Raw genomic sequence first — 18,623 nt, forward strand, 5'->3', positions numbered from 1 at the left:
AGCAGTGATGTGACCTTGAGGTAATTGATTTCTGCAAGCTCCGGTTTCTTCCTCTGTGCGATGGGCACACCACTGCCTGCCTCTGGAGGGGTGTCACGACTTAAAGGCTTGGCCCTGTGTCTGCCTTCTGGCGAGCGCTGACACAGGCTGGTCCTCTTCTCTTCGAGTCTCTGCCTTTGCCTGTCCCTTTCCTACTCCTATTCTCATTAGCATGAAAATATATTTTTGCCAATGAACCGTCTAGATCAGATCTAAAATGGGTAATTTTGTAGACTTTGCTGCCAAAAGTTCTGGGTGACATTCAGAGGATGATAAAAGGGAAGACATGGTCCCTATCCTCAGAGAGTTAACAGTCTGGTGGCTGAGATAGTCAAGTAAGACAAAAATTCCAGGCCCGTGTGACGGGTGCCATGACAGAGGAGAGGCACCTCACATATCATGGGGTCATGGGAGTCTTCCTAGAGGAGGCATCTGCCTCCCACTCCAAAGCGAGTGGAGACCCGGTGGAGTGCGGGGTGCTGGTGGAGGAAGGAAGGCTTTCTGCTTGCCGGCTCAGCTCCAGGGCTCTTCCCTGGAGGAGCAAAACCAAAGTGCTGTGAAGAGAACGGACTTGCGGCGGGAGGGTAATCCTGTAAGGAGCAGAGCAGGGCTCGAAGGGACAGTTTTGAGGAGAAGCTACTATCTAGGTGGGAAAGGTCGAGTGGGAGGGAAAGGGTTTCGAAGACATTTAAATGAGCTTCAGAATGTGCTCCCGCTCCACTCTCCCCTCCTCGTGCCTCCGATGTTTCCTAGAGGAACTAAATAGAGATTTATATTATTTTAAATTAGTGTTTGATTACAAGGCTGGGTTTTTTTCCTACTGTGTTGTGTGTCATGACTGGGCCTCTAGGGGCCCCAGGATTTTTTCGGTGTACAGAAAGGCAGGATGTTGTGGTGGAAACCAGCACACTAAAAGTTATTTTCAGAAATGTAGCAGTTGCAGGTGATGATGAAGTCCTGTGGCCAGGGTGAAATAGAATGGAGATGAGAGTTCTCAAAGACAAGGAGCTTACAAGGGAACGTGGGGGAGTTGTAAGAAGACGGTGGACAGAAACGGCGGTAGAAGGTGAAAAGCAGCTTTACAGAACAACACCCCGGAGGTGCAGAGGCTTGCAGGCGGTTCCTCTGGGATGAGCCCAGTTCATTATCTGTGGAAGTTCAGCTTTTCCACTTACGCCGTGAGCTCCTTAAAAACACCCAGGGCTTTCACTTGGCTCCTACTTTGTGGTGAAAATTCAGGTGTATTGAATATCTGCTGTCTGCTGGCACTTTTCTATCGTTCTCACTAATTACCACAAAACCCCTTAAGACGGGGTTTATTTACAGATGAACCCCAGAGAGTGCATCGTTCAACATCACACACAGCAACAGGTTTCAAAGCTGGCACTGCACTCGTCCAGTATTTTCTCATTTTGAGCCTCCTCGGGCACCTCAAATTCACTGATTCTGAAGTTTAAATTGTTACCTGTACCATTTGCCCTGGATGTGCCTCTTCTAAGTTTTGTTTTCGTGAAATGGTGCCACCATCCATCCAGAGATTCCCACGATGCTGGCAGTAGGGGGTTATTTGAACCTTTATCAGACAGGGGAGAATTTGCATGTCACCCAGTTACCTACACAGAGTTGTAAAATAGCTCCATGGAAACAAAATCTTAAAAAGCAGAAGGATGTGCTAAGACAGGCCCTTCTGATTTCCCATAAGCTGTGACTTCTCCCGGAAGCCTTTCTGCAGCCTCCACCGTGAATGAGCAGCGGCTTCCGGGCCGTCAGTCATCGCCCTCTCCCCGCCTCCGCCACCGCACAAGACCACGGGGTTCCCCAGGTGGAAACCGTGACTTAGCGTGAACATCTGCTTCTAAGGAAGACGATATGCTAAGGGGCAGTGGAAACCACAAAATAAACATTCTGCATATTGACGAAGCGTCCATTTTACTCTGCCATCCGGGGACTGATTCCTGATTTTATTAACAACTGTTTCTATTTCTAGGCTTGCGGGATACCGTGTGGACACAACAATGCGCCGAGTAGTCAGCAACTCTGTACCCTAGGCAAGAAACAATTTTGACACTAAGTGGCACCAGGGGGCAGGGGGCGCCGCAGACACAGAGTAAGGCGCCCGACCTAGCCCGGAGTGACGGTAACGTGTTCGGACGCGCCGGCAACTGTTCCACCGGCCTGGACGAGGGAAGAAAGTCCCGGTTTGAGCTGCTGCCTTTACAAGCCAGAGCGGTGGGCGATGGCGCTCGGCCGCGGGTCGGTCCGGTGGGACGGGTCCCCCGCCGGCTTCCCGAGGGGTCGAGCCCCGCCCGCCTGCTGCGCAGCCTCCTCCCAGACCCGCCGAGGCCCCGCCCCCAACGCGAGGCCCCGCCCCGTGACGCGGGCCCCGCCCACTCGCGCCCGCTTCCAAGATGGCGGCAGCGGTGCCTGCCCGGCTGTCAGGGTGGCGGTGAGGACGAGAAACAGACGACCAGGTGTGGTGGGCTGAGGCCCGGGGAGAGGTCCGGCGACCGGGAGCATGAGCAGCTCGGGGCACAGGCTGCAGAGCAGCTCGGGCAGGGAGCGGGGCCCGGGTGCAAGCGTGGACCAAGGCCGGGGGGCTCACAGCAAGCGAGGGCGCGCGCACGAGGAGGCTGGGTGGGATGGGGGTGCGCGGGAAGCCCTGGGTCGTGCCCCCGGCAGAGCGCCGACCACACCCCTTCAGGTGAGCGAGCCCAGGTACCCTGGCAGGTCCTGCCCGGCCTTCCCCGTCCGTGCTTACTTTAGCGGCGGGCTGGGGGAGGTAGAAGAGGTAGCGACGCCGCCCCAGCCCGCTCCCCGCCGCGCCTCGGGGTGTTTGCTCGCAGCTCCCAGGTGGTCACGGTCCCGGCACCCGCGGAGCTGGCTCCCAGACTCGTGAGGAACGGGAAGGAACCGTCTCCTCAGCCCTGGGTTCTCCTGAGACCACTCCGCAGTGCTGTCGTGACTGCCTCACCCCCTGGCGAAAGTAGTATTTCCATTCGCCGCCCTGTCCCCACTCCCGAAACAGGTTGGTCCTGTTGGTGTGGGGGATGGGTGAGTATAGAGTTAACCTGACAGCCAGGGACCCAGCCTCCCCCACTTCTCCCCTTTCTTTTCCCAAACACTTTCCCTCCGCCGGCGGCTCGGTCATCCTCGCGCACTTTTGTTCCAGCTGTTTCCGGGAGTGCTGGTTGGAGCCTTTGTCTGGCCTCCGTGACATTTCCAGCTTTGGATGATGCCTCACATCTCTGCTCCCCCGGGACCCCTTGGAGCCCCCACGATCTGGAAGAAGGCAGATTGAGCCTAGGTGAGTCTCTCTCCCTCTTTGAATTGGAAGGGAGGTTCTCCAGAGGCTCCTCTGAACTGGGGGTGGGGACTGAGAGGAGATGGTGGCCGTGGGTTGGGGAGGGGTGGAGGAGGCCGAAACTGGGGTTGGAAGTGACAGGTGGTAGGGCTGTGGCGGTTACTTCCTGTGTGCTTCCTTCTGTGGCTTCGTCCTTTGCCTCTTTTCTCTTTACCTCGGCACCACCTCATCCCCATCCCGAGCCCTTCCTGCCTGCCCCCCAGCACTCTCCTCTCTCTCTCCCCAGGCCTCAAGCCGCAGGATGTTGCGGAGGCTGCTGGAGCGGCCGTGCACGCTGGCCCTGCTCGTGGGTTCCCAGCTGGCTGTCATGATGTACCTGTCTCTGGGGGGCTTCCGAAGCCTCAGTGCCCTATTTGGCCGAGAGCAGGGGCCTACATTCGACTATTCTCATCCGCATGATGTCTACAGTAACCTCAGTCACCTGTCTGGGGTGCCCGTTGCACCAGGTGACCCTCCAGCTCAAGGCCTGCCCTTCTGTCCAGAACGGTCTCCTTTCTTAGGTGAGTGCAGAAGGAAGAAGGCACCTGTGCGAGGCAAGGGGGCAGGGCTGGGCCTTAGAGCAGGAGGCCACGTGACTGGAAGGCGGGCCGAGTTGAGTGTTCTCTGCATCAGAGGTTTGGAGGTTCGGAGGTTCGGAGGTTCGGTGGGCCTCCGGCTGAGCCACAACTTGCTATTGCCTGCCCATTCATGGGTGTCTTCCTGCCCAGGCTAGTTTGCTCCCCTTGTGGACAAGCGCTGATTAGTCAGGTGGTAGGGTGTCCTCGCCATCCCCTGACTGTAGCTTCCAGCCCAGGGAGGCAGGAGAAAGGGATGGAGCCTGAGATAGGAAGGTGGGCTGGGCAGGAAGCCTACACCTTCCAGACTTCGCAAAGCCATCCCAGTGATGGGGACTCGAGGACTGTGAGTTTCTGAGCGAGCCATTGGGGGTTGCCGAGCCCCCAGCCAGGATCGCCAGGGCCAGAGGTGTCCTTGGCCCCTGGTCCTGTTTTCCTCCGTGACCCTCTGATCCCTGACTTGCCATTCCATCCGGCAGTGGGGCCCGTGTCCGTGTCCTTTAGTCCAGTGCCGTCGCTGGCAGAGATCGTGGAGAGGAACCCCCGGGTGGAAGCGGGGGGCCGGTACCGCCCTGCGGGCTGTGAGCCCCGCTCCCGGACGGCCATCATTGTGCCCCACCGTGCCCGGGAGCAGCACCTGCGCCTGCTGCTCTACCACCTGCACCCCTTCCTGCAGCGCCAGCAGCTCGCTTATGGCATCTACGTCATCCACCAGGTACCGCCCGCCCCCCGACTTTCCCCCCGACACTCACGGACGGACGGGTTCCCGGAACGATTGGGGGGGGACCAGGCTGCGACTGTGCGGAACCCCTGGCGCCGCGGTCGGCCCCACACTTCCCGTCGCCTTTGGGGATAACCCGTGTCCCACTCGCCTCTGCGCTTTTTCCTTTGTTGAATCTGGAATTGTGAAAATTTCGAATTGGACAGATTTACACTAAAATTCTAATTCTGTCATTTATTCCATGCGTGATGAGGAGCCGGATACTCGACCCCCTAAAATGAGGCAGAGTGACGACTAGCGCACGCCTGTGTCACGTGGCTGTTGGTTGTCAGGACGAAATGTGAAACAGAAACGTGTACACATCGGGCACACGCTGTCACTCGGAAACAATTTGTTGAGTGAAAGGATGCGAGACAGTTCGCCTCTCCATTCTCTCTGCCCCTGTCCCGCTGCGATCCCCCTTTGTTCCCTTCCACGCTTCGGCCCCTCTTCCCCATGCTGCCCACGCAGTCTGGCCCTCGCTACCTTTCAGGCCGGCCACGGAACGTTCAACAGGGCCAAGCTGCTGAACGTCGGGGTGCGCGAGGCCCTGCGTGACGAGGAGTGGGACTGCCTGTTCCTGCACGACGTGGACCTCTTGCCGGAGAATGACCACAACCTGTATGTGTGCGACCCCCGGGGGCCCCGGCACGTTGCTGTCGCCATGAACAAGTTTGGATACAGGTAGAAGGCACGGGAGGGCATGAGACGCAGGGAGACCACCACCCAGCAGAAGGAGGCGAGCCGAGGGATCGTGGGCAGGGATTGTGGGTCCCAGGAGACGTGCGGGACCCAAGGGTCTTTTTCTCTCCAGCCTCCCGTACCCCCAGTACTTTGGAGGGGTCTCGGCGCTCACTCCTGACCAGTACCTGAAGATGAATGGCTTCCCCAACGAATACTGGGGCTGGGGCGGCGAGGACGACGACATTGCTGCCAGGTCAGGCTTCCTGCCGCTGCCCCTTCCTGCCGCTGCCCCTTCCTGCCGCTGCCCCTTCCTCCCGCTGCCCCTTCCTGCCGCTGCCCCTTCCCGCCGCTGCCCCTTCCCGCCGCTGCCCCTTCCCGCCGCTGCCCCTTCCCGCCGCTGCCCCTTCCTCCCGCTGCCCCTTCCCGCCGCTGCCCCTTCCTGCCGCTGCCCCTTCCTGCCGCTGCCCCTTCCTGCCCGCTGCCCTCCTTACCCGCTCCCCTGTCCCTTCCCTCTGCCTCCGCTGGCCCCTTCCTGCCGCTGCCCCTTCCTGCCGCTGCCCCTTCCTCCCGCTGCCCCTTCCTCCCGCTGCCCCTTCCTGCCGCTGCCCCTTCCTCCCGCTGCCCCTTCCTCCCGCTGCCCCTTCCTCCCGCTGCCCCTTCCTGCCGCTGCCCCTTCCTCCCGCTGCCCCTTCCTGCCGCTGCCTTCCTCCTGCGCCCCATTCCTGCGCTGCCCCTTCCTGCCGCTGGCCCCTTCCCTCACGTGCCCCTTCCTGCAGCTTGCCCCTTCCTCCGCTGCACCTTCCTTGGCCGCTGCCCCCTTCCTGCGCTGCCCCTTCCTGCCGCTGCCCCTTCCTGCCGCTGCCCCTTCCTGCCGCTGCCCCTTCCTCCCGCTGCCCCTTCCTCCCGCTGCCCCTTCCTCCCGCTGCCCCTTCCTGCCGCTGCCCCTTCCTGCCGCTGCCTTCCTGCCGCTGCCCCTTCCTCCCGCTGCCCCTTCCTGCCGCTGCCCCTTCCTCCCGCTGCCCCTTCCTCCCGCTGCCCCTTCCTCCCGCTCGCTCGGGCCCGTTCGCTGGGGCCCCCCTGGCCATGGCCGCTCCCTTCTGCCACCCTTTAGTCTGCCCGATCAAGAGGCTGCAGTGTTGCGGGGTGCCCGGGCTGGAGTGGGGCCTGGACGCGGTTTGGTCCCGCCTTCCACGAGGGTCGCCTCCAGGCCGCGCGCTTGGGGGCTGGGGCAGGAGGCACCCGCAGGGCCCAGAGTCGCTTTTCATCAAAGCTCGTGCCATTGGGATGATGCCAGCTCGTTCTAGCACGTGAAGCGTTTTGACCTTCAGCCTCAGCTGACCCAACTTCTTATCTATGGTGTGAATATTTGGGCTTGATATACTGGATCCGCTGCCTCCCCTCCCCCTTGTGTCCTCTGGGATGACATCTCTGAATTCTTGTTCTCTGTGCAAAGCACCAAGCAATTTCTCATCGCATTCTTCCAGGACCTTCCCAGGCCATCTTCACTTCCTGCTTGTGTGTGTCAGCAACATGGTTTCTTTCTTTCCAGGTCCTAATTAGCTGGTTCCACCCGTTCCTAACACTGGGGTGGGCCAGGGGTGCAGGGGTGCAGGGCGGAGCCGAGGTGCTCACCACCCTCCTAGAAGGGAATTGCTGAGCTCGGGTTCACAGCTCCCTTCCTGTTACTTAGACCACAGGGCTGCTCCTGGGAGGTGGAAGGAGCAAACCTACCTCCGCCAATTCCTGAAGGGCCCAGGGTACCCGGCACGGGGCCCTGAGGGTCTGGAGGCATCAGGTCCCATTTCTCTTCAGCCATTTCCTTCTTTCGGTTTGACTTTCCCCTTCTCGTACTTGTCACAAACTAGAAATAGTTGGCTTTCTTGCCTGACTGGAGACAGTTCTCGGTGTGCAGAGTCGTGTGGTCCCCCCCTTGCTGGCCTTGGCTCTGCTGGGGCACCTGCCAGCAGCTGTCCTCCAGCCCGGCTCCTCCAAGGTGCCGTTGCTTCTCCCACAGGGTCCGCCTGGCTGGCATGAAGATCTCCCGCCCCCCCACATCTGTGGGGCACTACAAGATGGTGAAGCACCGGGCAGACAAGGGCAACGAGGAGAACCCGCACAGGTGGGAGGCGAGGGTCGCTCAGGGGCGTCACTGGGCCCTCGGCGCTCTGCATTCCAGCCCAGAAAACCCTAAAGCTCCCAGGTCCCTTTCCAGGTCTTAGTCTCTAACCTCTAACCTCTTACTCTCAGATTTGACCTCCTAGTCCGGACCCAGAATTCCTGGACTCAAGATGGGATGAACTCACTGACATACCGACTGCTGGCTCGAGAACTGGGCCCTCTCTATACCAATGTCACAGCAGACATCGGAACTGACCCTCGGGGTCCCCGGACTCCCTCTGGTCCCCGTTACCCTCCTGGTTCCTCCCAGGCCTTCCGTCAAGAGATGCTGCAGCGCCGGCCCCCAGCCAGGCCTGGCCCTCTGCCCACTGCCAACCACACAGCCCCCCATGGGTCACACTGACACCTCCTTCCTGCCCCCTAATCATGAAGCTGAACCAGAGGGGCTGTGTCCTTGCCCCACCCCCGCTCCCCCCGGCTGTGGGGAGCTTACAGGAGCTGTGCCGGGGGCAGCGGCCTCCTCATGCTGGACCGGAGCCAGGCTCCTCTCGACCCGGGGGTCCCTCTTTCTAGGGTCACCTGCCAGGGCTTACGACTGTGAATCCTTGATGTCATGATTTTATGTGATGACTCCTGGGAGTCCCCTGCCCCTGGGGGAGGAGCAGGGCTGGACCCCGAGTCCCTTCCTCTTCCATGGAGAGCAATCTGGCTTCTCCCGGGACCCCTGTGAATATTTATTCTATTTATGGATCCCAGGAAGTGTGTCGGTGAAGTGAGCCTCTCCCTAGGTACTTCCAGCCAGTAGTGGGGTGGCCCCCTCTTCTGGACCTGGCTCTGGGGGCTGGGATTTTGATATGTTTTCTAATAAAGGACTTTGTCTCACCTCTGTTTCTGCTCTCCGTGCCGCCCACGCCCACCCAGGGCTGACAGAGTGGTCCAGACCAGGTCAACCTCCAGCAATTTTTATTGTCATGGGTGAGAGACTCCCTGCCAGCAGGCAGTGGGTGCTGGGAGTTGGGGTCAGCTGTGGGGTGCTGAGCCCAGGACCTGGGCTGCTGCCTGGCGTCCACTCTCTATACAGTCACTGACAGCCACCCCCCGATAGGAAGCTCCGGCCAGAGTCAGGGGCAGTCTGTGAGCGGCCAGGAACCGGGTGGCTGATTCTAGAAAGATGCGAAAAGGAACATCACAGCTGGTGACAGATTTCCTTGGCCCTGTTCAGCCCAGCTGCTTCCCCAACTTACCCAGTTTTTCCCAGTGGCCTAGTGTGTACTGGGGGATGCAGTTCTGGAGAGAGAAGAGGAGATAAAGGGAAAATTTTATTACTGATATCTCAGTCCTTGGTGGACAATGAAAATACCAGTCCCTGCCTTCAAGGCCTTTGGTGGGGAGCTGAAGGGCATTTGTTGCAGCTCACCCTGTGTAGATGGACCAAGCAATGACTTGGTGGCCCCTTCAGTCCTAATTGTGTGGCAGCTGCTTCCTGTGCCTGGCGTTGGAGCAGCTCCCGAGATAGGCCAGAGCTTCCTGCTTCAAGCGTCTGTAACCAGGCACCTCCCAGCATCACCTGGGGGAGCATGTGGCACTGAGCAGCATGGCCCCCGACACTAGGCCACAGGACACCTCTCTGGAACCCCCACTGGGCCGAGCTTCCTCCTCACAGTCACTCTGAGGCCGGGGGCGCTGCCATCCTGCTCAGGGAAAGCAACTGAGTCGTAGACGATCCCCAGGACACCTGGGTCTTCCGAGGACGGCACCAAGTGTCCAAACCCCTGGACAAAAGGAAGGGATGGGTTCAGCAGGGAGGTGTGCACCTGAGCCCGCGTCTCCCCTTCCGCGGTGTCACCTGGACAGGCAGGCGGGCTCCGCGGTACTGCAGATTCACCACAGCCACCGACACGGCACGGATGGTTCTCAGGACTTCAGCCAGCGGTGAGGCCTCGGCAGGCAGCAGCGTGCCGAGCACTGGGGGAGTGGGCAGAGGCAGGCTAGTCATCGCCCTTCCCGGCACTAGCCTCCTTCAGGGGGGCCAGCTCAGGGGCAGGGGACGGTCCTGCTGGCCCGGTGCCTCCAGCACACCTCCCCCTGGCTGGGGAAGGTGGCGGTGGCGAGCCCATTACCTGAAGCGGGAACAGCACTGATGACATGGTCGGCCTCCAGGCTGCTGTCCACAAGAGACACCTGAGAGGCGGAGACACGGGACAGACAAAATGGGGGTTTTGCATCAGGTTCCCGAGCACCGAGGTGGCAGGAGAGACTGGGTGCTGTCCAGGACGGAGTGACTGTAGTCAGCCCCAAATCGCCCCTCTTACTCTAGGAAGTGGGCCAGACAGGCCGGTGTCTACTCTGGGATGTTTACTGCAGTTGGGTCGTTCCTCCCCCGGCCTCTCGGCCACTTGTAAGTATTACCTTGGTCCACAGACTTGGATCAAATGGGTTCTGGAGCCAGGTCCACAAATGAGACCTGAGACCCAGGGCAGCCCGTATTCACATAGATCCTAGGGCAGGAGAGCAACGTCCCGCCAGCCCTGGCAAAGGTGGAAACCGGAACCCACGCTTATTCCACGCCAGGGGGCTCTCCTACCTTCCATCGCCCTCCTGCCTGGAGGCTGAGCCCACAGACTGGCTGGCCTCTGAGAACACTGACCCCCCTACGAGTCAGGTGGCTGTGAAGTGCTTGAGGCAGCATCTCCAGTCCTCCACGGAGGGACCACTGGCTCCAGCGCTCAGCTCTGGCCTGGCGGAGGATGGCTGAGTCTGGCTGTGGGCTCCGCCCTGCGGAGCAGGGAGCGGAGAAGAATGAGGGGAGCCCCTGCCGCCAGCCCCTCACGGCACACCCTCCGCACACCCTCGCCCTTGCGCCAGCGCCGCCCTCACCAGCCCCCAGCAGCAGCCCCAGTAACACGGAGCCATGGCTTTGCTCCGCCTGGAAGAGACTGGGGAAGCAAGACCGGATGCTGAGCTCCCGGCTGTCGCCTGCAAATACTCCACGGCAGAGGCTGTCCATGGCCAGAGACGCCACCTTGGGGGTGAGAATGGGCCTGAGAGGCCAAGGAACAAGCTGCCCTGGCCTGCTCCAGGGCGAGGGCAGAGAGGAGGGTCTGGGCTGGGGAGCAGTCCCACTGTCACAGACGCACCCCTAACCCGAGTTTTGGGGACTACTGGGTATGAAGAGGAAGAGGCCATTCCCAAACGATATAGAAGAGCCCCAGGTGCCAGGGTGGCATAGGGGCCCTGCAGCTGGTCTAGGAGGAAAGGACTGGGGGCCGCCGGGCAGTGTCACCTCAGGTCCAAGGCGGCGCTCAGCAAAACTGTGTACAGTCTCGTCAGGGTCTTTGCCTCGGGGTGCGATCAGCTCCCTCAGCCCAGCCCAAAACAGCGGTTTGGAGAAGGGAGCTGCAGGGCGGAGTAGCCCCCTGCACGGAGGAGGGAACCGTGAGGAGGGCCCACGCCACTCGCCACTCGCCACTCGTTCGGCCCCTTTCCCTGGGGAGGGCTGGCAGACTGGAACCGAGGGGGCGGGGCCGGGTGAGGCTGGGGCAAAGAGGGCTGCGCGGGGCCGGGGGGCGGAGGGGGGGGCGGCTGGACCTGAAGCCGGAGGGCAGCGCGTGCAGGGCGCCGCCCACGTACAGGAACCGGTTTCGGGCCGCGGGGTGGTCCCCCCGGACGGGCAGCACTTCCGAGTCCAGGCCGAGCTCAGACGCCTGCTCCCCACACGTCCTCGGGCAGAGGAGAAGCTGAGAGCGAACCGACCACCAAACACGCCCCCCCCACCGCTGTCCCCGAGGGACGCCGCCCAGCCTCGCCGCGCCGTCCACAGCCGCTCACCAGGAGCAGGGTCCGGGCGCCCAGCGCTCCCGCCGGCCGAATTCCTCGAGGTCCAAGTTCAAAGACAGCGCCGTCTGGGCCACGCACGGAGCGGATCCAGCCTCCCAGATGCTCGCTGCCCTCCACCAGGACCACCTGCGGGCCAGGGGTACACGCGGCGGCGCCGCCTCAGCCTGGGGGAGGGGTCTGGGCGGCCTTCTGCTGGAACCCGGGGAGGCTTAGAGGAAGCTCCTGCTGCCACTCACCTTGGGGGGGCAGGGGGCCCGGCTCAGGTAGTAACTGGCGGCCAAGCCGCTGATGCCTCCACCCAGCACGACCACGGTCCGGCCCATTGGGGCCTGGGGGAGAGCAGCGGCGCGCGGACAGGCTGGCCGGGGGGTCCCTGTCTCCGGAAGCTCCGCGGGGTGCGCGCTCCAGCGGCCGCTGACTGCTTTCGGGCACCCGGGGCGCAGGGCCCACCCAGGAGGGGGCCGGGAGAACGGGAGGGAGGAGCCGGTGCCGGCAGATAAGGGCCGCACCCGCGCTATCTGCAAGCGACTGGCCAGCGAGAGGCGGGGCGCCGGCGCCCCCAGCCCTCCTGCCCCCCGACTCGCGTCCAGCAGCTCCTGCGGCTCGCGCAGGCGCAGCGTTTCCTGCTTCCGGATTGGCGGGCCCTGGGGCCCAGGTGACACTCGCCAATGAAAACTGCGGAGTGGCCGCGCCCTCAGCTCGCGGCCCGGCCCGCGGGAGCGGTGCGTGGGCCTGTCCGGCAGGGCCCTCCCCCGGCCCCGGGCGGCGACACCGCCCTGCGCTGCTCCAGGCCCCGCGAGCCCCGGGGGTGAGGGGGGCGGGAGGGTAGGGGGGTTGGGAGAAGGCCTGGGGACCCGCGGCGGGTCCGTCGGGAAGCCGCTCCACAAACAGCTCCTTGGTGTTAGCAACAGCCTGGGCCTGCGGGAACGCGGGCCGCCCGGCAACGCACCCATGTTTGTCAACAGGGGTCCTGGGGTGCTTGCCTTCGCCCCAGGCTTCCCCGCAGCTTCCCGCGTCCGCCTCCCTGTCCCCACCTCCCCGCGCAAACGCTGGCATCCACACGCCCAGGAGGACTCCGCTTCGACCCACCCCCTAAGCACGAACACAAATAAGGGCATCACTTTTTCTTAATAAATTTATTCACAAAAAAATGAGATTGTAGAGGGTCGGGGGCTGTACACGGGCGGGACCTGGGGAGCTTTGTACAGGGCTGGGAGACGAGGGGACCTCCTGGTGGAAGGTATTTTTTAATAAAAAAAATAATGGGAGCTACAACCACACCTTCCCCCCTCCCCGATTAAAAAGACACAAAAATAGACGTCTCTGAGGTAAATGGGGAGCCTGGGGCTTAAGGGTGTTGAGAGGGTGTCACAGGCGCCAGGGCGTAAAGGGTTGTCACAGGCACCGGGGCGGCTCCTGCATCAGCTGGTAGAACAGCACGTAGCCCTCACTGGATGCCACCTGGTTTTCACTGACAGGGGAGACACTAGGAGGGGGGGAGAGGGCAGGGGTCAGTGGTAACCACCCCGAGTACCCCCCCAGCCTCACATCTCCCTCCAGCAGGCACTCTGCCCTCCTGGGGCTTCGTGTTGGGGACAGGTGTCAGGGCTGCGGTGGGGGCGGGGCAGGGGTCGGACAGGAGGCTGTTCTCACCGAGAGTCGTTGTAGACGTGCCACCCAGTCTGGCACCGGCACAAGGCTGTGTAGTGGCCACAGTGGACGCTGCCCGAGTGGTTGCAAAGGGCATACAGCTGATACACGGGGCTTCCTGCCAAGTCGGGGGCCGTGGAATTGTCACGGCTGTGCCCGCCGCCACTCTCCCTCCCCGTCGCGGCCCTCCGCAGGGCCTTCCCCACCAGTCTCACCAGCTTTGTCACTGGCAAAGTCCCCTAGGCTCAGTCGCTGCAGCGGGAAGTCCACACCTACTGAGCTTTTCTTGATGGAACCTCGGGAGGCGGAAAATCGATTGAGATCTAAGTCCGGGTTAAGGAGCATTTGGAAGAGGCGGGGGGCCCGAGGGGCACTGAGGTCTCTGATGCTGTCCGCTCACTCCCATCCCCAAACACACCCTGAGCGGGGCAGCGCAGGGTGGAGAGGCAGGCTCTTCCTAAGGAACACTCAGTCCCCACGCGTCCACCTCTGCAAACGTGGGGAGCGGGGAAAGACACGGCGGAAGAAGTAAGAATCGGAAGAGCAGGATACGAAGCACGAGGATGCGGGGGAATCTCTGCACCGTCAGCTTCTTGGTGCTCCGTGTTTTCTGCCGACATCGGTCACACACCTGGATAAACGTCCAGCGTCGGGTTGCTGTGCCCCTCACCTCGACGGGCTTTTCCAACATCCTGACTCGCATACGAACTTGCTATGCTTCCCGTTACTTCCACACCCTCTGGGCCACTCCCCTGTGCCCTAGGAGTCTAGGGTACACCTGAGACCCCGACACAAACCCAGACAAGCATTCCCCACACGAAAGCATCGCGCAACCCCGTGCCCATACGGAGCCCACCAGGACCGCCACCCTTACTGTACCCCTGTGAAGCCCACATACTGGGGCATTCTCCAGCTCCAGCTCTTCTTCCTTGGTGAACAGGCTGAAACAGTCCCGCAGAGACACCTTGCCCCCAGCAAACCCTTTCTGGAGGGAAGGGCAGTGCAGGGTCAGCGCATTCTCCATTCCTCCTCCCAGCTCAAGCTTCCGTTCTGCTCCTGAGACGCAGGGGGTGCCCCCCACGCCAGGGCTGGGTGGTGCTGGGTCACAAACCCACATGTCCCGTCCACCCCTGGAACCCTCTGGAATCCCACCTTGGGGATGGGCAGGGACAGGTCGCAAAAAACCTCGAAGGTCGTGGAGCGATACCCACAGGCCTGGCACTTGAGACAGCTTTTCAACTGGCCCACAAACAGGTCTAGGCAGAAGCAAAGGGGCGGGGAAAAATTCACTGTGAGCCCCGCCTCGGCCTCTTCCACACGGGCATCGCCCGGTCTTGCGCCCGCGCCCCGTGAGGGCGCCCCGCGTCCTCCCGAGCCCGCTCCCCGGCTTCCCCGCCTCTGTGCCCGTGCCATACCCACAATCTTGCTGTCCTCTCGCTCCAGGTACCGCTTCCACATTAGGTTGGCGCGGTCATCGTCACTGCCAGAGACATGGGGAGCGCCCATGAGACAGCAGGAACGCCGAGCGCCCCCAACACCACGGAGAGGACCACGGAGCCCGGCCCCGCCCGGACCCCAGCTGCTTGTCTGTATGTCAGCGAAGAGTCAAAGGAGCAACGTTTCCGAAGACTCGGGAAATCCGGGGTGAGAGGAAGAAAAAGGGACGCAGACAAGGGCGGAGCATGCTGGCCTCCTCCACTGCTTCCAGCCCCGGGGACCCCTTCGTGAATGAGCAGTGCCCCCCCGGGGACATCCCCCCTGCTCTCCTCCACTCTGCGCTGCCTCTCAAGCCAGTTTCGAGGCTAAGCATTTCCCTGGACCCGACATCCCCAACCCTGTGCTGCCTGGGGTGGGGGGGAGGGCACTACCTTAACTCCGGGTCTGCGGGCCGTGCCCCTGCCCGGCGGGGCGGGGAGGGTGCTGGGCTGCCAGCCAGGAGCGGCGCGGCCCTGCGGCCTCGGCGGTTGACCTCCAGGTGCAGCCGCTCCATGAGGAGCTTCAGGAACTCCTGGGCGTCCTGCTGGCTAGAGCCAGAGAGCGGCAGCTGGCCTCACCTGGCTCGCAGGTCCCACCCGCCCAGACCGCGGCCCCTGCTCCCGGGGTGCAGCATGTCGGGGCTCACGACCATGCCGCCAGGGCCCCTGCGTGGCCCCCCTGAGGCACGGCCAGAGAAAAGTCCAGCGCCCTCCAGCTCCCCCACCTGTATCCAGAGAAGGAGGGGACGTATTTCTGGAAGACAGCTCGGAACCGAGTGGGATTCACAGCTTCACAGGAGTCAGGGTGCCACAGGGCACCAATCACGTCCGCAAAGGCTATCGGGGTGGGAGTGAGGAAGGAAAGCCAAGGTTAAGCACAGAAGAGGCATGTGAGGGGGGCTCGAAGGGTGGGCACACCGTGGGAAAGACGGACCACCACCAGGTCTGAAGGCTGGGGAAAAGAGGACATGGGGGAGGGGGTTGTCGCCCCACCTTCAGTCAGCTCTTGGGCTCGGCCCCCTCCAGGCACCTCTTGCCGGAAGTCCCTTCGCAGACAGAAGTCCCGAAGAGGCCGAGTGCTGCTCAAACACTGTAGCACGGCGTTCAGGAAGCACTGGGGAGCACCAGAGACGGCACCATCATCTCCCCAGACCAGGGCCCGGGAGCCCCAGGTCTTTCCCAAGTCGGCCCGTCCCCCGCCCAGCAGCACCGCACACTCCTGTCAGAAGGGGGGCTCTCACCGTATTCCCCAGGTTTCGGAGGCCCACGTGACCAGAGCCCAGGAGCAGCGTGTGGTGAGCCTGGAAGTCAGAGCACAGTCAGCAGGTCCCCGTGTACCCACCTGGTACCTTTACCCTTCCGCGGCATGCTGCCCGTCGCCTTCCTCCCCCAAACTGTCCCTTTTTCCCCTCACTGGGTATCGGGGTCTCCCTACCTCGCTGGCCATGAGCAGTAAGCCCATCACAGCTGAGTGGACCACAGACTCGGCCATGGCTGTCCCACTTGCTCCCCACTTACACCTTTGCCCAGCCAGCCGGCGCTGCAGCTCCTGGGGCAGCTCCCCCAGCACTGGCATGGTTGCCCAGCTGCTCCCCGCCCCCACCTTGCTGCCCCCAAGGCCCCCTCCTGCCCCCGTGGCCCCTTCCTGCACCCTCTCCCGATGGCTCTGAATGCAATCAGCCCAGTTCACTTGGCTGGGGAAATGGGCAACCACACTAGCTCAGGTGCTGTGAGCCCGCCCCTCCTCAGCTCCAGAGATTAATCAGGCATAGGCAGTGTCCTGGGAGACAAGATGCAGCAAGGGAAAGTAAGAGCCTGGGGACCCAAAGGAGAATTCCAAACGGCTGGGTTGATCCCCTGGGGACTGAAGCGGCACACCATGCTGAGGAGTCGCAGACACCCCGAAAGGGCACTTCGTAAAGGACAGGGAAGTCTACGTGCTGCAGTGGGGGGCTGAGGAAGGGACTTGGGAAGCGGGAGAGGAAAGCTCCGTGATGGCAAGAAGGCTCGACACGTGGCGGGACAGGAGAATGGAGGGCACGTCTGCTGGCAGGTCCTCACCATCTTGTCATCGGAGTAGAAAGGCTCCGAGGGCCGGGCAGATATCACGTGGAAAGTGCCATGGGACGTGGGGGGCTCTGTCCGTATGCTGAGCAAGGTGGGGGGCCCAGGAAAGCCCCCCAGGCGGCGGAGAGAGGCGCTGCGCCTCAAAGCGGGCGGCTCAGGCCGGAGCGCCAGGCGGCTCAGGGCAGCCCCTAGCTCTCCAGCACCGCGGTGCCCTCCCAGGGCAATCCCCGTCGGACGCAAGTCCCCGCTGCTCACAGACTTGGAACGGGCTAGGTTGGTCCTGGACGGGAGAGGCAGGGCCACAGTGGGGGGTGGTGAACCAGGCAGCGGAACACCATGATCTGCCCGGAGGGGGCCTCTGGGACGCGGGCCTGAGGTCCGTGCCCGTCCCAGGTCCAGTTTCTTGAGCCGTTCCTCAGGTGCACCTGGCCGGGGAGGCAGAGGTCGCAGCATGGGGTTCGGCCCAGGGGCTGGGGTTCGGCTCTCCTTGCTGCGGGCCCGGGGGGCAAACGGTAGTTTGGATCCCACTCGGGGCTGGACATTAACGGGTGGCTCTCGGGTCCGGCCCAGGCGGTGCTCAGAGGCCTGGGGCATTGTGGACACCACAGGCTGGCCCTAGAGGAGGAGAGAGGGTCAGCAGAGTACAGAGGGAGTCAGGACCCTAAGCCGCACGGCACTGAGGGCAGGAATCGTGTGTCCCCAGGACCTAGCATCCCACGGGAAGCAAATACTTAGTACTCACTGAGTAAATGAATGAACGGGTGACTGACAGCAGCCCACCGCTTTGACTGTGTTCCTCCCCCCCTCCTGCAGGATACAGTTTTACTGAAAAGCCAGTGACGGCGCGACCTAAGCGCTCCTGACAAGGGGCCTCATACCTGGCTGATCAAGCGGGATGTGCCCTGGGTCACTTCGGACCTCTGGTCAAGTAGGGGAGTGGACGCAAGGCTACCAGTCCCAAAGCCGGCATTCCACACTTAACCCCTGCCCCTCCGGGCTGTAAATGAAGCCGCCTGAACGGGGGACTTGGGACTCTCTCCCTCCCCCACCCTCGAGCTCCAGCGCGGTGTAGGGCGCGGGGACAAGGGCGGAGACGGAGGACGCGCAGGTCGCCGGCCCCCGACCTCGGCGCGGCTCCCACCACAGCAGGGTTTCGGCGGGTCCGCCCCCCTCGAGGGCAGAAAGGCCGCGGCCGCTGATTGGCTACGGAGCCCGGCGCCGTGTTCCCGCGGCCCCCGGTTCTCCCGGGCCTGCGGGGCCCTGCGCGCCCCTGCCCGTGCGGGAGGCGCCCTCCCGGCTCCGGGGCGTCCTCCCCCGCCACCCGCACCCCACCCCCACGCCACAGCGCCGCGGCCCGTACCTGTCCCCCGGCGAGGCGGCGGGGGAGGCCAGCCGGAGCCAGGCCCCCGCTCAGGGCCACCCCCCACGGGCCCCGCGAGGCACCCCCGCGGGCCCGGCTGCAGCGCCGGCCGCGGCTGTCGCCCAGGTCGCTCCCGCCGCCGGGGCCGCCGCCATCTTTGTTGGTCCCACAGGCCACGGGCCGCCGGCTTCACCGTCTCCCACGGCGCCTGCGCACCCACACTCGGCCGCCCCGGCGCCGGCGTGAGCCCGCCCCCTCGGCTCCGCGGCCGGCACCATGGAAACGCAGCCAACTTCGGGACCGCCGCTTCCCAGCCCTGCCCGGAATTGTCTTTAAACCACTGCTGCAAACCGCGTCCCTGAAGTACAGGGGCCCGTCACCTCAGCCTGTGGCCCGCAGGGATGTGGGTCTGACAACCAGTGCGGCCCCCAGGTTTGCGCACAGACCCTTCCCAGGGAGCGCAGGGCGTGGGGCCAGCGCTGCACTAGGGACTGGAAGTTCCCCGCTGGGCAGAAAGGCTGGCCCTGCAACACCACCCCTCAAGCACCTTGCTGGTCAAAGCAAGAGGCTCCCCGGTAAAGGAAAAAGGAAGGTCTCAGCAGCAGGGACAGCGGTCACGATTTTTTTCTCATTCCCCAGCTCCCTCCCAAATTAGTGTAGTTGTACATGTGCCTTGGGTCTCGGCCTCTCACCCTCTGTCAACAGCCACCAATGAGAA

The 18,623-nt window shown here is 62.8% G+C and overlaps 3 protein-coding genes across 8 annotated transcripts; 1 reads left to right on the top strand and 2 right to left on the bottom strand.

Annotated features, from left to right (window-relative positions):
* Window positions 1-2,404: 2,404 nt before the first annotated feature.
* On the top strand, window positions 2,405-8,398 carry B4GALT3 (beta-1,4-galactosyltransferase 3). The gene is made up of 8 exons (XM_016134063.2): window positions 2,405-2,510; window positions 3,209-3,343; window positions 3,627-3,900; window positions 4,434-4,669; window positions 5,208-5,398; window positions 5,529-5,651; window positions 7,413-7,517; window positions 7,646-8,398. The coding sequence occupies exons 3-8, from the start codon at window positions 3,642-3,644 to the stop codon at window positions 7,917-7,919; spliced, it is 1,188 nt and encodes a 395-aa protein (XP_015989549.1). The 5' UTR covers window positions 2,405-2,510; window positions 3,209-3,343; window positions 3,627-3,641; the 3' UTR covers window positions 7,920-8,398.
* Window positions 8,399-8,462: 64 nt separating this feature from the next.
* On the bottom strand, window positions 8,463-11,955 carry PPOX (protoporphyrinogen oxidase). Of its 3 annotated transcripts, none has more exons than XM_016134062.2 (12): window positions 11,590-11,953; window positions 11,345-11,479; window positions 11,105-11,220; window positions 10,800-10,932; window positions 10,394-10,538; window positions 10,101-10,291; window positions 9,637-9,697; window positions 9,363-9,481; window positions 9,178-9,207; window positions 8,934-9,083; window positions 8,761-8,803; window positions 8,463-8,679 (listed from the first exon to the last, which is right to left on the bottom strand). In XM_016134062.2, exons 1-12 carry the CDS (start codon window positions 11,674-11,676, stop codon window positions 8,537-8,539), a joined length of 1,353 nt encoding a protein of 450 aa, XP_015989548.1. In that variant the 5' UTR covers window positions 11,677-11,953; the 3' UTR covers window positions 8,463-8,536. The 3 variants fall into 3 exon arrangements, with proteins under 3 accessions (XP_015989548.1, XP_015989546.1, XP_036090636.1); XM_016134060.2 differs by having other exon boundaries at window positions 9,178-9,288; window positions 11,590-11,952; XM_036234743.1 differs by having other exon boundaries at window positions 8,578-8,708; window positions 9,178-9,288; window positions 11,590-11,955.
* Window positions 11,956-12,470: 515 nt separating this feature from the next.
* On the bottom strand, window positions 12,471-18,077 carry USP21 (ubiquitin specific peptidase 21). 4 transcript variants are annotated; one of them, XM_016134058.2, is made up of 13 exons: window positions 17,906-18,077; window positions 16,540-17,160; window positions 15,720-15,779; window positions 15,472-15,592; window positions 15,204-15,315; window positions 14,872-15,027; window positions 14,419-14,483; window positions 14,156-14,259; window positions 13,902-13,988; window positions 13,556-13,634; window positions 13,219-13,326; window positions 13,007-13,121; window positions 12,471-12,839 (listed from the first exon to the last, which is right to left on the bottom strand). In XM_016134058.2, the coding sequence occupies exons 2-13, from the start codon at window positions 17,137-17,139 to the stop codon at window positions 12,749-12,751; spliced, it is 1,698 nt and encodes a 565-aa protein (XP_015989544.1). In that variant the 5' UTR covers window positions 17,140-17,160; window positions 17,906-18,077; the 3' UTR covers window positions 12,471-12,748. The 4 variants fall into 4 exon arrangements, with proteins under 4 accessions (XP_015989544.1, XP_036090637.1, XP_015989545.1 ...); XM_036234744.1 differs by lacking the exon at window positions 17,906-18,077 and adding an exon at window positions 17,424-17,724; XM_016134059.2 differs by lacking the exon at window positions 17,906-18,077 and adding an exon at window positions 17,288-17,321.
* Window positions 18,078-18,623: the final 546 nt, after the last annotated feature.

This window comes from Rousettus aegyptiacus, unplaced genomic scaffold (assembly GCF_014176215.1).
Source record: "Rousettus aegyptiacus isolate mRouAeg1 unplaced genomic scaffold, mRouAeg1.p scaffold_m13_p_17, whole genome shotgun sequence".
In the NCBI taxonomy this organism is placed as follows: domain Eukaryota; kingdom Metazoa; phylum Chordata; class Mammalia; order Chiroptera; family Pteropodidae; genus Rousettus; species Rousettus aegyptiacus.